The 16,417-nt window shown below is 39.2% G+C and overlaps 1 protein-coding gene across 6 annotated transcripts in view; it reads right to left on the reverse strand.

Moving 5' to 3' along the window:
* HECTD4 (HECT domain E3 ubiquitin protein ligase 4) overlaps positions 1-16,417 on the reverse strand; it is a 170,675-nt gene that overhangs the window by 62,571 nt on the left and 91,687 nt on the right. For 3 of the 6 annotated variants that reach the window (XM_027566620.1, XM_027566619.1, XM_027566624.1), the window contains exons 15-27: positions 15,689-15,794; positions 14,978-15,098; positions 14,191-14,319; positions 12,113-12,237; positions 10,443-10,596; positions 9,577-9,677; positions 7,647-7,845; positions 5,426-5,572; positions 4,229-4,333; positions 2,936-3,099; positions 2,099-2,332; positions 486-678; positions 130-234 (exon numbers count right to left, since the gene is read on the reverse strand). In XM_027566620.1, coding sequence (XP_027422421.1) covers positions 130-234; positions 486-678; positions 2,099-2,332; positions 2,936-3,099; positions 4,229-4,333; positions 5,426-5,572; positions 7,647-7,845; positions 9,577-9,677; positions 10,443-10,596; positions 12,113-12,237; positions 14,191-14,319; positions 14,978-15,098; positions 15,689-15,794 — 1,883 coding nt within the window. The remainder of the gene's footprint in view (positions 1-129; positions 235-485; positions 679-2,098; positions 2,333-2,935; positions 3,100-4,228; positions 4,334-5,425; positions 5,573-7,646; positions 7,846-9,576; positions 9,678-10,442; positions 10,597-12,112; positions 12,238-14,190; positions 14,320-14,977; positions 15,099-15,688; positions 15,795-16,417) is intronic. The other 3 variants (XM_027566623.1, XM_027566621.1, XM_027566622.1) reach the window with 3 other exon arrangements.

The following is a 16,417-nucleotide window of genomic DNA, read 5'->3' on the forward strand; positions in this document are numbered from 1 at the left end:
ACATTTTGAGGTATGCAACATTTTAAGAATGACATTTTTTTTATTGTTACAGAAAAACCTGAGCAAACTTTTTGGCCGACTTAATATGACAACAGCAATGCCCAGTGATGAGTCATACAACTTGCTCACCTCATTGAAATGGTAATCATAGAAGAAAGGCATGTTGTTCTCCAGTTTCCCCTGCATGGCATCATCAACTTCACTCTGCCATTTCTGTTCCAATTCTGCAACACTCTGACATATTAAAATAGAAAACAACATGAAACTAGATGCAAAATAAGGAATCTGTGACTTTAGAAATTTTAGTCACAATAACTTTTTAAAATTCAGATACTTCTTTTTCTACTATGTTAGTTTCTGTTACAGAATATACTCATTCAATATTTTTTTTTTCAGATCACTTTTTAAACATCATTAAATTTTTAGGAAAGATGTCATTTCCAACAGTTATAAGAGACATCTAAATGCTTTTAACTTTTACTTACCTGCAGCTGTCTCTCCATGGCATTGAGTTTCTTAAATGTCTCTCCCATGATTTTACACAGTAAATCATATTCCTCAGCATGTTCTTCTTGATACTGGAAATTTATTAGGGACTGCAGTGCATCAACTAAGTTCAAGTGCTTAATAACACATGATACCACCATTTCCTCCATCACATCTGGCTGAATTACTTCTCTGTGATCACAAGGGAAACTAGTCAGATGCGTGCCATGCTCTAAGTGTACCAACACTGTGTTTTTATAGATGGGAGAATGTCACTGTAAGTATGTTAAATATTCACCACACCATCTTCAGCACAATGAAGTGGCATGAACATTATGATGGCTTTCATAACAAGATGGCAAAAACTTAATATATTGAACAGGTAAAACCGACACTGGCCAATGAAGCTGAAAATCCAAATTAAACAGACTTGATTTTCTACTATTTGTAAAATTTTGAGCTGGAGTTATATTAAAGTTGGAATAGATCTAATGCTAATAAAAGATCTTTGGCACCATTTATTTGCCAATTCATTTTATGCAGTATTATGGTTCATAGTATTTTAGGCGTATGGATGTTAGGCTGAAAACAATGGTGCTTTTGTATTTTTTCACATTAAATTTCATCTATTCTTTAAATTTTTCTCTCTGAAATGGCCAATCTTGCCTCAGAAGGCAGAACAGGCCTGCAAAACAGACTTGACTTTAAGCAAGAATACCACAAAGACATTTGTCACTGTAAGACCTCACATTCTAAAGACCATTAGCATCTCTCTGGGCATCGAAAATAAATAAATGCCTCTAGACTCCATGGAAACCACGATGACTACCATGACTCCTTAAAGTACAAGGTTAAACCACCTGAGAAAAACCTAGAACTTGTCAAATGTTAGCCTGTATCAAAATCATATGGAAAACTTGGGCCACACCTTCAGAGGTTCTGATTTAGTAGGTGTGAAATGGGGCTCAAGAACTAACAAGTTCTCAAGTGATATTAATGCTGTTGACTGAGAGCCCACACTTTGAAGCCTGTTGACCGGGAATACCACCTGGGGTACTCCCCACAATACCTGGTTAACATTCATTGCTGCTGCTGCTGCCAAGTCGCTTCAGTTGTGTCTGACTCTGTGCGACCCCAGAGACGGCAGCCCACCAGGCTCCCCCGTCCCTGGGATTCTCCAGGCAAGAACACTGGAGTGGGTTGCCATTTCCTTCTCCAATGCATGAAAGGAAAAGTGAAAGGGAAGTAGCTCAGTCGTGTCCAACTCTTAGCGACCCCATGGACTGCAGCCTACCAGGAACCTCCATCCATGGGATTTTCCAGGCGAGAGTACTGGAGTGGGGTGTCATTGCCTTCTCCATTAAGTACATGTAAAATTAAAGGTTCAAGAACGTCCCTAGTGGTACAATGGTAAGACTCCATGCTTCTAATGCAGGGGGCACAGGTTTGATCCCTGCTTGGGGAACAAAGATCCTGTGTGCTAGTTGGTAGGGCAAAAATAAAATAAAAATAAATGAAAGATTAATTTGTTAGACTACAAAAAGAAATACATCTCCTTCACTTGTTTAAACATTTTTTCATTGGGAAAATAAAATGCTATACAGCAACATACTTTATACTTGGTCTAAACTGTGGTCTAGCACGCCCAGAAATTTCCCTGAGCTTTATCATGATTCCTGGAGGCAGCCTGATCCGGGGCAGGTCAAAGTAGTTTCCAACAGGAGGCACGAGGACATCAGACGGGTAAGTGAACTCTCTGTCTTCCTCGATGGTCAGAGGCAGCGGAGATGGGCTTGGAGTAAGGGCAGGGGAGATCACACCGTTGGCCTCTACCTGCCACTGGCACCTGAGCATAAAGAAAAGAGATTCTTCACCTCCTCCTCTATCTGGAAAGTTACTTAAGATATATTAAGTAACTTAAGTAACAGATATATTAAGCACATGAAGGATCACACTATGTGCTAAGAATTTATTCATCAAACCTCCTCCAGAGGCTTAAGAAAAATGAACATTAAATGAAACCCCATCTTTGGGACTCTGCCTGCTCCCCAACATTTTATTACGCAAACTTTCAAATATATAGGAAAGTTGAAGGAAATATATGGTTAATACACAAATACACACAGCTGAGATTCTAGAATAAACATTTTGCTCTGTTTGCTTTATTTCCATCTGCCCATCCTTTTGGGGATCCTTTAATTTAATTATACAATATTTGGGTTGGAGAAAAGCTTATACAGTTCAAGGCTGCAATTTCACATTTAGTACAGGAAGGACCACAAGGCACTTTGGTGTAATTTTCATCTTATTTCTTAGACACAGAGATACCCACCCACAGGATTGGCAGGCAGTAGGCCCAATCAGCTGGGAAATGTACTAAAAGAAGTTTTTCACATAAAGTCCTCTTTCCTTTGTGAGCAAAACCAGTTGGATTTGAAGCCTTTGTTACCTTTGTAAAAGTTTGGACCGCAACAGCTCCTGACAGGTTTCTTCTTCTTTGGTAATTTCTGGTCCGTTGTATAGGATTCTTAACATGGAACAAGCTAACACAGATAGACCTAAAGCCAGGTCTACCAGAAAGGGTAAGCCTCCTGACACATCCTCCGAAGACTCCTACAATGCAGACAGGGCAAACCGCACTGGTCAGTTACACGGCGGAGCACGTCACCTGCGCTGCATCACGCTGCACTGTCCCCAACCACGAGGGCTCACAGAGCAGCATCAAGTATCATTGCTACGGGACACAGAGACAGCACCCAACACCATGAGGAGATAGATGGTGGCACTGGAATGACCACAGAGTGAAGTCTCAACACAATTCTGGAGAGAGAAGAGCCAATAAGACTCCATATTAGAAACAGCACAAAACACATGCAAGATTTTTTGGATAGCTTCCTCTCTGCTATACCTATCTAGGTATAAATCACTATTGTGTTTTGTCACCTCCATCCTGTGCTTGAACGAAGATGCTGTCAATGATTACACTGAATTCATTCAATAAACATTTACTGAGTGCCTAGTGTGTACCAGCCATTGTGCTAGGTGCCTGAGAGAAAGCAGAGAACAAAATGAAGATGCCTGCCCTCATGGAGCTTACATTCTAGAAGATAATCCCACTCTAGAGAGTCTTGGCTTGGTTAAACTTAAGCAACCTCCCAGTGCTAAAATGTGTTATACAAATCAGTCAACTAGAGGGGTTAGGAGAACTCTTACTACTCTCTCTTCCTCTCTTTTTCCATGTGGGAGAAGAATTTATTTAAACAGATTCCTGGGAGGAAAGTAACTGGCACTATTAGAAGGAGTAGATTTAAGCTATATACAGAGTATAACACGAGTAAATAAGCACAGACAGATCTAGACCGGCAAGAAGAGCCTTTGGGAACTGAATAAAAAGAATCCAATCCTACTACTTTGAAAAGCAGAATCCAAGTGCTTACTTCTATCAGGTGTTCGAGTCTTCCTCACCCTCTGGAGAGATGCTAGCAGCAGACCACCTCTCCAGGCTTTGAAGATGGGCCCCTAACAAGGGATTCTTTCTGTGGTGCTATACTGATTTTAGGTCTTAGCTAGTTTTATTCCATAAAACTATAACTTCTGTTAATGGTTTTACTATAGCCAAGTGGAAGAGATGGATGAAACAGTAGCTCATATTCTGCCCTGTTTCCAAGGCAAATATGATGTATGTAACCAAGGACACAGGAAAAAGTACATTCTGCCCACAGCAGTGGTTAGGTTCAAATACCTGAGCGCGAACTGTGCAAGCAAAGCCCCACATAGCCTTATCGGGAGTGTTGTGTTCACGGCCACTTCTCATTTCAAAGGAGAAGGTGACTGTATCTCCTTCCACCTTAAAATTTAAGGGGGGAAAATGCACTTTAAAAACAAAACACACAATTTGCAAGAGAGCAATGAATTTTAGAGATTTACTTTCGAAAAGGACCACACAGCAATATTTCACTCCTTTCCTCACTTGCTTTTTGATTCAAATTCCATCCCCTCTCAGCTGTCTTTCCTGACCAGGGAGCTTTCGGAATGAGGCATCTGTGAAATGGGCCACAATTGCCCAACAGTGGGACCAGAGTAAAGATCAAATCTTGAGCCTAACTTCAATAAATTCCCCAGGTTTCTGTGCTTTCTGCCTTCCCCTCTCCACTTTTACCACCTCACTTGTGCCAATAAGGTGGGCAAATAGATGTCTTTAAGAACAGAGAGAGAGTGCTGAAAGACCATGCTCTGTGTTGTAGAACCAACAACATGAGTAAGAGACAAAATGTAGGAAATCAGAAAATAATTCAGTCTTGTGCTAATCTGAATCTGGCTGCATCTGGGCTACCCATCTGGAGGTAACTTGCTGCCTGTGGCTGAATTAAAGCAGGTATGTAATGTATTTGAGATAAAAGCTATGGGAACAGACTCTGGAGAGGTCTGCAGGTCTAAGTGGGCATTTCTGTTCATATTTATATTCTAGATAGACATACTTCAAGTTGAAGCCCACATTACAAAGCATGGCTCCAATCTCATCAGTTTGAGAATGGATCATTGTTTTTGCTCTCAAGTCCCCAGTTCATTTGAAAACACTGATTCCGTATTTTAAAAAGGCAACAGCTCTGTGGTTCTAGGACACCCCTCATGAGGGAGTCTAGAGAACAAGTGAGTAGGAAGAACTAGCTGTCCTTTCCATGGCCAGGGAAAAGATGCTATGACAACCTCAGCCCATGGGGCGACCTATGGAAAAGATCCAAGTTCTGGAGTGGATAGGGGTCTGATGTCTTATAAAGAAAGGAAGCTCATTCTAGTGAGTTTAAGGCCTATCTAAGAGCCCCACCTCAATAAGAGTCCCCATGGCAAATTTTCTCTACAGTTACAGTTAATACTTGGGCCCATGAGGAATGCAAGGTCATTTTCTTTTCTAGGAAGCGAATGTGCCTGAATACCATACCTTCACCAAGTCTTTCGGCCAACCAGTTCCTAAGACACTACGGCTGCCATATCCCAGTGTATTGCCTCCATACTCAGCAACCTTCCTACTGTTTGTGTTAGGCCCCGCGTATATCACCAACTTCAAAACAGAAAATATACTGTTAGACTGTAAAAGAAAAACAAAAACAACATCTACAAATAAAAAGGCTGCAAAAAAATGTTTGTTTAAAAACACATTTATAACCAGGCACTGGGGTCATTATAACTAATATTTCCTGATTTTTTTCTTTAGGTACAACTGATACTGGTTTAGATGCAATCAGCCATTGGTATTTACAGGGTAGCCTCAGAGTAGTAACAAATATTAGCACGATTTAATTGGCTTGGGGACCTCACATTAAAATAAGTTATACTCAGCTACTGTACATATTTTTTTTAAAATCTGTTTTAATTCTAAGTAATGAGATATAGCCTATTAATGACAGGTACAGTTTGCCCCTTAAATCCTCCCCCAAATTAATAAAGTGAGCAAATACAGATGGTAAGATGGTTATAGCTAATACAACAACAAAAGTCAAAAAAATTTAATGAGTGAATATTTTAAAAGATGCAACAAATTGAAAATAAGCCATGTATTCTTAGAATGTTGCTTAATGGTATAAAAAGAAAATGACACAAAATTTGGGTCAGAAAAGGGGCTGCTTCTTCTTGGGTCAATTTTCATGTATCAGTATTTTTCTTCAATAAAAGCTATTCATTTATACACAGTTAACAAACTTTCTATTAATAACACGCAGGAAAAACATTTAGAGGTCATTTGGCATTCAAATACTTTCATAGGAAGAAGGCTCTGGCTTCTGTAAATACCAAATTCTGTCTTGTAACATGTACTCTGACCACTGCTGAGTTCAGTTCATATCTAAAAGCTGCACTTTAAGCCCTAGATGCTTCATCACTTTATGATTTCTTACCCTTCTGCACCTTTGGGGGACACCAGCCAGGGACCGCTGGAAAAGTAAGTGTTACTTTTATCCATGTAGTAAGCCTCCCTCAGCCTCCATTTTAATACTAATGTCTACAGCAGGTGGAGGTTAGCTTACATCAGAAGATGCAAGTTATTAGTTTTTTTAAAGGAGAAACAAAATGACACCAACTAAAACAGTAACATCTTCCATTTCTGTTTTAAATAGTTATTAAATGAATGTAGGAAATAGGGGTAGCTACTGCCAGGAGCTATGAAGTGGGATAGACTGATGCCAGGAGATATATTTTTTGAAAAACCCACTAAAGAATTTTCTAAATTCTCTTGCTTCCGGCTAAGGTGAGTTTTAGGGGCAAGTCTTAAACCCCTCTAGACATCTGGGAATCGTCACTATCCTAGAAGATAAGGGGGGAAAGAGGATACTATAATTTGCCCAGTAATGTGTTTCACCATCTCAGTATTTACAGTTAACAAGTTCTCTATTTTTAACCTAAAACTCTCCCTTAAAGGCGTTTAAGATCATTTGCCCTTATACAGATCACAGAAAAAGACAACAGATAGTTAACAATTCACATAAAAAAACCCTGTGTGCATACAACACTATCAGACAATCCTTCAGTTGTACCTGTATGTTACATGTCACAATTGTATTAGCCTTTCCACATAAGCTCAACAGAATGGTTTGCAATGCAACAATTAGATACAAAGGAAAATACTTCAACCCCTAAAATGATTTCTTTTACTTACTATTGTTAAGCTACTAGGTTAAAAACTATAATTCCTCAAACTGTGTGGGCTCTGAGGTAAGGGCAAAGAAGAACAAATAATTTAAATAAATATAAACCCGGTCCTAGGCACATCTGAAGCCCTTCTATAAAAAGCCACCTTCTCCCAAAAGATACATGAGAAGCCCCAAGAACTGGGCAGCGAGACCTTTTGAAGTGAATGGACACTCACATCTACAGGAATCCCAAGCACAGAGGGAAGGCAAGAGGTAAACAGCATGCAACACTTTTGAAAGCTTACAAAAGTCCACTTTCAACATGTCATTAAAACACTGCTCTTGGACTGCAGAGGTGCTGGCTCTGACTCTGCCAGTCACTACCCTTTAAGTCATTATCTTAGAAAGTTCTCCCTAAGAAATCTCTGCAGACAGAAATAAGTCAAGAATGGTGACCAGCAGCAAAGAAAAATAAGAAGCATCTAAAGAAAACAGCTTATTAGAGGTGAAACCAACACTAAATCAGTTCTTGCTTACTTTGTCGTAGTCATATTGCGAAGAGCATCTGCTATCAAATCTAAGGTACAGGCAGCGAGCTCCGGGGATGTGGACAGTTTCTTTAAATTTATAGTTGTCTCTGACAGGGTGGACTGTTTCCACAGTCTTCCCAGCAGCCCATGGAGCAGGAATCTTTAAACCAGTGAGAAACCCTGGCTCCTCCTTCTCTTCCAGCATTCTAAAACCAGAAAGCAATGGAGCTTAACAGCAAGGAAAGGAAAAGGTATACACAGTAAAATATGAAAGGTTAAGAAATTTTGGTTTAATTTTCTACAATAGGCAGTATGACAACACTGTAACAAAAACAAACAAACAAAAAGCCTTTTATTTATTGGCCATACTGCACTGTGTAGCATATAGGATCTAGTTCCCCAACCAGAGATCAAACCCAGGCCCACCCTGCAGTATAAGTGCAGAGTCTTAGCCACTGGACCACCATGTAAGTCCCCAGAAATGTTTTTTAAACTCCTATATTTAAGGTTCTTTTTTCTTTGTTAGACAATATATTTGCATTCCCCTCCTCCCTTTTTTTTCAGGGGAGAAGCCGAATTCATACCCAGAAGAAGACCACTTTGCCAACTCTCATTTAAAATTCCTCAGGGGAAAAAAGATACTGTAAAGGGCCTTTAAGACTGGCCATTTTCCAAATCACACAGGAAGGGTCCTGCAGTCTCCTCTTGTTGATAACTAAAATGCCAACTGTTAAAAATCCTATGAGTCTACATGACTACTTTTACTGTAATTTTTACTAAAGAAAAGTGCCTTTGAAGGTCCTCTTCTCTATTGTAATTCAATTCTCAGGGTCTTCACAGCCCAAGTTTGTATCATGGAATACAAACTCCTATACCCTAAACTCAGCTGTCGGGGAATTCTTTTTCTGTTTCAGCTTTGCGCTATCCAATGTAGGGGTTACTTTGTCAAGTGTGGCCATTTAAATTGAATCTAAATGAAACACAATTAAAATTCAGTTTATTGGCCACACTGGCCACTCAGAAAGAGGTCAGTAACAGCAGGTGGCCATGGCCAATAGCACTGAACAAAGATACAGACTTTTACTGCCACACAAAGCTCAACCAGAGAGCATGCTGCTCTAGAAAAACCAGGAAGTCTTTCCTTTCTGATCAATGTTCTTAAAGACAGCTTTAGTGAGATGTAATTGACATATAATAAATAGCACATATTTAAAGTGTACATTTTGATAAGCTTAGCCCTCTGTATATACCTTTGAAGTCTCCTCCTTCCTCATGGGAATCCTGGTGGTCACTTCTTCATTTTCTTTCACTGGAAATTAGTTTGTATTTTGTATCTTATATAAGTAGAATCATAGTTTGTACTTCTCAGGGGGCTCTGACTTTTTTCACTCAGCCTAAGTATTCTAAGACTCATCTGTGTTGTTGAAAATATCAGTGGTTCATTCATTTTTATTGCTGAGTAGGATTCCACTACACAGATACACCACAGTGTTACCCTTCCACTTGTTGATGGACATTTGGACTTGTTTCTTATTTTGGACTATTCTAACTAAAGCTGTTGTGTGAACCTTCACATACAAGTCTCTGTAAGAATCTGTGCCTTCTTTTCTTTTGTGTACATACCTAGAAGTGGAATAGCTGGATAACATGGTAGATATATTTTTACTTTTCAAGAAACTGTCAAGCTGTACATCTCCATCATTGGTATATGAAAATTTTTCAGTTTTGAGCTAATCTCTTGATCTGCAGGGAAATTTATTCTAACCCATTCCTATAATCTCCAAAGCCATTCTCTTAATTATCTGTAAAGGTTTGACCCTGAAGTCTCTGTCTTTTCCCAGTTAAAAAAATCACAAAGTGAGTACTACAAAGGGAGTAGTAGGCTTTCACCAGAGGAAAACATGGCAGAGGTTCCTGCAGGAAGCAGTGCTCCTTACCTCTCATCCGGCAAAAGCCTGCCCTTCTGGTCTGATGCACCACATGGGGAACAGCCCACCTCAGCAAAAACAGGACACTGGGTTTTAAGCAGCAAAGCCGTCTGAAACACAAAAGCATCATGTCCTAAAGTGCTTATGTGTCAGTTATCTGGATGGTGAAAGTGAAAGTTGCTCAGTCGTATCTGACTCTTTGCGACCCCATGGACTATACAGTCCATGGAATTCTCCAAGCCAGAATACTGGAGTGGGTAGCCTTTCCCTTCTCCAGGGGATCTTTCCAACCCAGGGATTGAACCCAGGTCTCCTGCATTGCAGGCAGATTCTTAACCAGCTGAGCCACAAGGGAAGCCCAAGAATATTGGAGTGGGTAGCCTATCCCTTCTCTAGCAGATCTCCCCGACCCAGGTATCAAACCGGTGTCTTCTGCATTGCAGGTGGATTCTTTACTAACTGAGCTACCAAGGACGCCCATCTGGATGGTACTAGAGCCAAACTTAGAATTCTCACCTAAGTCATCTTTTCACAATCCCAGTCTGTTCTCTTTCACTAAGAAATGCTTTGCTACTTAGACCACTTAATATCATTTTAACTCTGGAACATATCATTTATATTCATTACCAATATCCAGCAAAGGCTCAGGAGACTAAATATAATGGAAGGATCTCAGTCGCACCATAGATAGTATTTTTACAGTTCACTGGCAATTAATATTTGTTAAATGAATGCAGTAAGTAATTTAGTCAAACAAACTGTTTTCCCTTACTATTTCAACTTATTTTTATGACACCATGTTTTGCTTCATTGCACCTTTATTTCATTTTCTGCTCCCAAAGAGCAGTTCACTTTGGCACATCTTCGGACCATACCTGACTGGTATAGAGTACCAGCTGCACTAGCTGAGGCATCAGGGCATCGGCCATGGTCAAAGTTTGTAAATTTGGATGCATCAGGGAAGTGAGTAACACTGGGAGAAGGTGACCAAGCATAGTAGCCTTAGTAACTTGTTCCAAGCCTTTTAACCTACAAAAGTTCAAGAAAACATACAGCTTCATCAATTCTCAGGCATGAGAAGAAGCCACTATCATTATTCTTTGACACATTCTCTTAAACTGCATCTCCTGGTACTAGCTAAGCATTTATTGTTTCAGCAATTCAGTCTACAAATGTTCCACCTCCCACGAGGGAGAGGGAAAGAACAGAAATCTAGTAATAGATTTTACCTTTGAACTGTGATTTTTTTTGCCCTACCAAGTTTATATGGTGCATTTTATAGCACCTTTGAAGCACTTTATAAATGGGTTCTAAAATGCAAACAGGTACTCTAGTTACCACCTGCAAGTTCCTTTGGCTCTGGGGCTGCAGGGTGCACTGTTGCACTGAATATCTGATAAGGAGACAGGGAATGGCTACAACGCTGACTCAGCTGCCTAAAGAAACTGGTTCCCATGTGGGACAGAGGCAAGTAGATTTTTAATTTGTCTTTAAAATCATGCTCTCCCCCCACCCCGTGTTTTATTGACATATAACTGACATCACTGTATAAATTTAAGGTGTACAGTATAATGATTTGATATATGTATATATTGTGAAATGATTACCTAAAATCCTATTCTTAATAACTCATCCTCTGCTCAAAGAACGAAGGTATGTGACTCACCCCAAGAAACATGTGGGTTATGTAAATTCTCTAAACTACTTAGGATGCTTGGGTTGGAACCCTCACATCTCCCCGGCTCTCAGACTGTGTGTCCTCCCCAGGCGGACCTGCTCCATGTGCCCACAGTGAACCTGACATGTCCCAACAAGCCCCAGTGCAATGCCTTTCTGGATCACACTGTTGGCAGCTCTAGCCTGCCCACCTGCCCTCTGGGAGTGGGCAAGAAACAGGGACATGGGACAGACAGCGTTACTAGAGAAAAGAGACACTGCAGGGCACTGTTTCAGATCAGCATCTCAACACTGAAATAATCAACAAACACAAGATGTAACTCATCTCTGACAAGAAACCATAGCAGAAATCTTAATGGGGAGGACTGAGAAAGAGCTTTAGTACGGGGAAAGAGAGATTTACCCTCTGAATAGATCACTCCTGTATTTGGAGAAGTAAAATTACAGTAAATTCTCGGGATACTGTGTCAGTATCGTCTTTTGCAGAGCAGTTATTTCTGTGTCACTGAGTCACTTCCTCCTCTCTAGAGTATTCACCACAAGGAAACTAAGCACACACGGTGCTGAGTGAGGCAATGAAAGGAAAGGCCAACTTGGAGACGAGGGTGGCAGAAGACCCATGTGTCAGAGAGGACGGTGTCCATACCTTGCAGCCCTCAGATCATGGCTGTTAGCCCACTCCTCCCTAAAAGCACCATTAAAGATTTCAACTGTGTTTGGCTTTGAAACACTTGCCATTCCAACCTGGTCTCACAAAAACGCCTCAGAATTAAGTGAGCATGTGATGTTCTGTTCTAAAAGATTTCGCTTTCATAAGCAAATTCTTCCTGAAGGGCAGCAGGCCACAGTTCACAATCCAAGTCCTCACCTCTGCTCCCGGTCGGGTATGTCACTATTTATGAGGGCAGTTGTGACCTGCTGTAGCATTTCCAACACTTCATCACATCCAGTCAGGATTTGGGTAGCAAGAGCCAAAATACTGACCTTTAACTCCTAGGTAGGAAACATCACACAATTATTTTTAAGCTCTGTGATGACGATATACTCACAATGACAACACAAAATGATGTATTTAATGATGCATTTCCAAATTAAATAATGAAGTGTTCAGAGTAAGCCCAATGCAGTACGTTCCGCTAAGGATGGCAAGTAACAATCTGAGTTGGGAGGCTAAGGTCTGGAGTGCTGACAGAAATACGCAGTATTTCACGGGGAGCACACTGAGTCCCTGGGAGAAAAGGCGTTTCTCCCGTCCCCTCCAGCACAGGAGAGCTCCCGGTGACCAGCCCAGAAACTGTCCAGGTGGAAGAATGCCGTGGGCAGGATGAGGATAGCTAAAGAGAAAAACACAACAGCAAAAGGTGCATGGAGAGGCGGTGAATAAAATGAGACAAAAACACAACATTCTGAAACAGTGCAAGTGACCTTTTTACTTAACGTTTTAAACCATTACACTTGAAAACAGGCAAGTTTAAAAATTCAATGAAAGTAGCAGGCAGTTACAGGCTATTAAACATTAAGAATAACTATTAGAGAGTTCATGGGAGTACGAGTACTGAATAACGTGTTAAGAAACATTAGTTAAGATCATAGAAATGTTTAGTTGACAGTTATTTCCTATTAGGAAAAAAAATACAAACCACTCTAACCCTTCAGGTGAAATGTGTATCCGTTTTTTCCCCAGAATTCCTAGACAAGCCAGCCTATTCTGCCTTTACCGGGAGTATTTCCTTCCAGGAGTTCAGGATTTGTAACATTTAGTCTTTCAAATAAAAACACTGTTTTTTTGTTGTTGGAATTTTCTGGGGTCTTTTGGGGGTATTATTTAGACATTTTGATCATTAAGAGAAAGGCATTCTGAACTGACTACATGAGATCCTGTCAGCCTTCATCTGCTGACTACTTGCGGGCTGCAGCGCATCCAGGCGCTGCACAGGCCTCGGCTCTATTTCTCACAGCAGCCTCACAAGGGAGAGGCTTTGGCCCCTTCATACTGATTAGGAAATTAGAGCACTTTCAAATTAAGTGTAATCAATTTAAATGATTAATTCATGTATTTCTGCCTGTTTAAAAACTGATTACATAATGAGATAAAACCCATAAATATGAGCTAGCAGATGTATGAACCCTTTTATATGTGTGTTTGTGTGTGTGTGTGTGTAAAAGGGTAAGAAAAGGGCAAACTATAGTGGTTTTTATCTTTAGCTATAGCTTTCTTCGTTAATTTTTCAATGTGTTTTAGTCAACATTTTAAAGAAAAATCGAGTTCTTATGAATTTCTCCAATTCTCCCAACAAAGTTGAAATTCTGAAGAACAATGCAAACAACAGCCTCAAGCACCTGTCAAGATTATAACAACCAGGGCTACTAAAAAAAAAAAATCTGTAGATTGCTATAAATTGTCATGTGGGAACAAATTATTGAGTTTATACAGAAGCTAACTTAAAAATAATTACCAAAAATGAAATGAACTATAGGTTCAGAAATTATTCAATATAAGGAGTATGAGAAAATTATCACCTTTTTAAAGTTATCTGAATCAAGAGAACACAATAAACCAGCCAAGATGTCAAAACTGTTTAAAATGTTACGCTCCCAGATTCATTTACCTATATTTATTATATATACATACATATATTTATACTTAAACTTTTCAGGTGCATATGAGATCACTTGTTAAGTGCCAATTCTTAAAAACAGATGAAAATAAAGCCACAAAAAGACTGACAGGAGCTCATGGATGACACACTATGGGAGTGTCACAAATATGGTAACCACCGTGCAATGACATAAAAATCTATGAGATGAGTGACCTAATATTACCTCACACAAAAATATAGGCCACACGGTGAACTCTGACATCATCAAAGACAGAAATTTAGCCAGTTAAGCTGTGCTTTTACACATTGGGTAGAAAGCATCGTTAGAATAAAGCTTGGTGTTTACCTGTACCTTCAATGTCTCTCCCTGCAAGGAGTTGTCACTGTCATCATTCTCATCAGGCTTAATCAAAATAGTGTTACTGAGAAGGTGGTTCTGAACTGCCATCAGATAGCGCAGGCAGGAGGATGCGGCCTTTAATACAAATAAGGGCATTTAAATGATCTAAACTGTACTGAAAGAAGGGCTCACGTTTTTAAAAGATTTTGATAAGGGAAGCAAAAGAGAAAGTACAGAAAACAGACCAAGTTAGTTTCTCAGGTAACTTATTTCAATACATTTATCATAACTTTCTGCCTTCTGCTATACATTGCTCACTAATCACTCTGATACTTGAACTTCTGCCTCTTAATAAGTAATTCCTCTTCCCCCCTCCCCCTCACATGCATCTCTGTGACAGAAGACTCTACCCAAACCCTTAAAAGAATCTTTTGGTTCTTATCAGTCTCTGTAAATCACTGCTGGTTTAGAAAACAATGCTAAATTAAAAATTAATAGAAGGAAAATCCCCAGGATTTTAAACAAAATGAAAACATCCAAATTCAGTCTAACAATTTATTGCATTAAGATATTTAAGCTGGAGGAATAAAGTCTTTGGAGAAAATACTCTAAGTGGATTTGTCTAGTTCTACATTTCTAAGACAAGCACAGCTGTTCATTGACTTTCATCAATTAAGTCTATCCTTGAAAAGTATGTGTATAAGTATGTGTGTACACACATACTTTAAAATGGTAAAATGAAAACAAGGACACTTGATATAATTTTGCTTTCATTAAACACATTTTTACTTACAGGCACAGTTGAAAGGAGTTTTTGAAAATCATCTTTAGAGACAGTTTGGCACTTGGTGATTAAGATACAGGATTCTCGTACAACAATCTTCAGAATGTAGTGTAAAAGTTCATCATTTAGTCTTTAAAATGTAGGAAAAATGTAACAATAAGATACTGATGGTTAACTAATAAAAGGATAAAACTTACACAATCAGTACAAGATGACAAATAGCAGATACGAAAAATTCATTGGCTCTGTAAGTGAATCATCTTACTTAGTAATGATGCTAACAACTAGATATATTGTCTAAATTAAATTTATGGAAATACAATGGTACTCAAGCACCTAGTTCAAGTATTTTATGAATAGCAGAGACACATCTTCCTCTACTCACCAGCTCTAGCCACACCTCCCAGCCTCTCATAGACCAGCAATTAGATGATGCCCTTTACCAACATTTCCTAAATAACCTCCACCTGTTACTTCCGCCAAGTGCTCTTTTTGCCAGGCTCAAGTTATTTCACTCATAAAACTGAAATGTGCTATTATCATTTATTAGGGCAACTGTGGGATTTTTTATCTTTCAGTTGGATCCACAGTTTAGACTTAACATGCTAATTATAGCAAAAGATATTACAGGAGACTCAAGATGATCAAACACATTTAAGTGTAAATTAATTACTGAGGAAAACACTAAGAAAAGGCTAGCAGTGAATCACATCACATCACCTGTAATGATCCTCCTCCTCGCTGCCGAATCGGTTGTTTTGAAGTTGTTCAGCTAAATTAGTGAGGATCACATCCCGCAGCTGGGAGAGGCCACTGTTTCTCTCTCCTAGCACAGAACAAAGCTCCATAAACTATCTTAACAACCATGCTTAGAAAACTGATACTATTTTTTTTAAAGTTTGTAAATGAGAAGACTGTTGACAATTGAGGGGCACCAGGCATATGTACTAAGACAAACAACAGCAGCAAATACTATATCACAACCAATCAGACTTTCTTTAACCAGTACATCCTGATTAAAGTGGAGTTACTGTCTTGATATTTCATGAAGTGCGATTTCTAATTCTTTAAACTTCTAATTCTTTAATGTTGCTTATAAATGCAGAGTGTTCTTAACAAGGTGAGTTTTGTTGCTGTCATTGAGTCTAACTTTAAAAGTTGAGTTTTAATGTGTGGGGGAACAACTGTCTTAGAAATCCCAAGAAATCATTATCTTTAATGTTCTTTGAACATCTATAACCAGGTACATTATGCTACACAGTGGGGCTAGAAAGAGGTTTACAAAGCTTGACAATATATAGAACATGGTTTCTGCTTTCAATCTGGTTTAAGTGTTGGCATATGTGCACTTTTAAAAATAATGCTAACAGATATGAAGAAAAAAATAAAATTCAGTCATTTCCTTAGGGACAAAAAAAGGATGGTTTTTCAAGGGTAATTAAAGGATAA

This window comes from Bos indicus x Bos taurus, chromosome 17 (genome assembly GCF_003369695.1).
Source record: "Bos indicus x Bos taurus breed Angus x Brahman F1 hybrid chromosome 17, Bos_hybrid_MaternalHap_v2.0, whole genome shotgun sequence".
NCBI classification, from domain to species: Eukaryota; Metazoa; Chordata; class Mammalia; order Artiodactyla; family Bovidae; genus Bos; species Bos indicus x Bos taurus.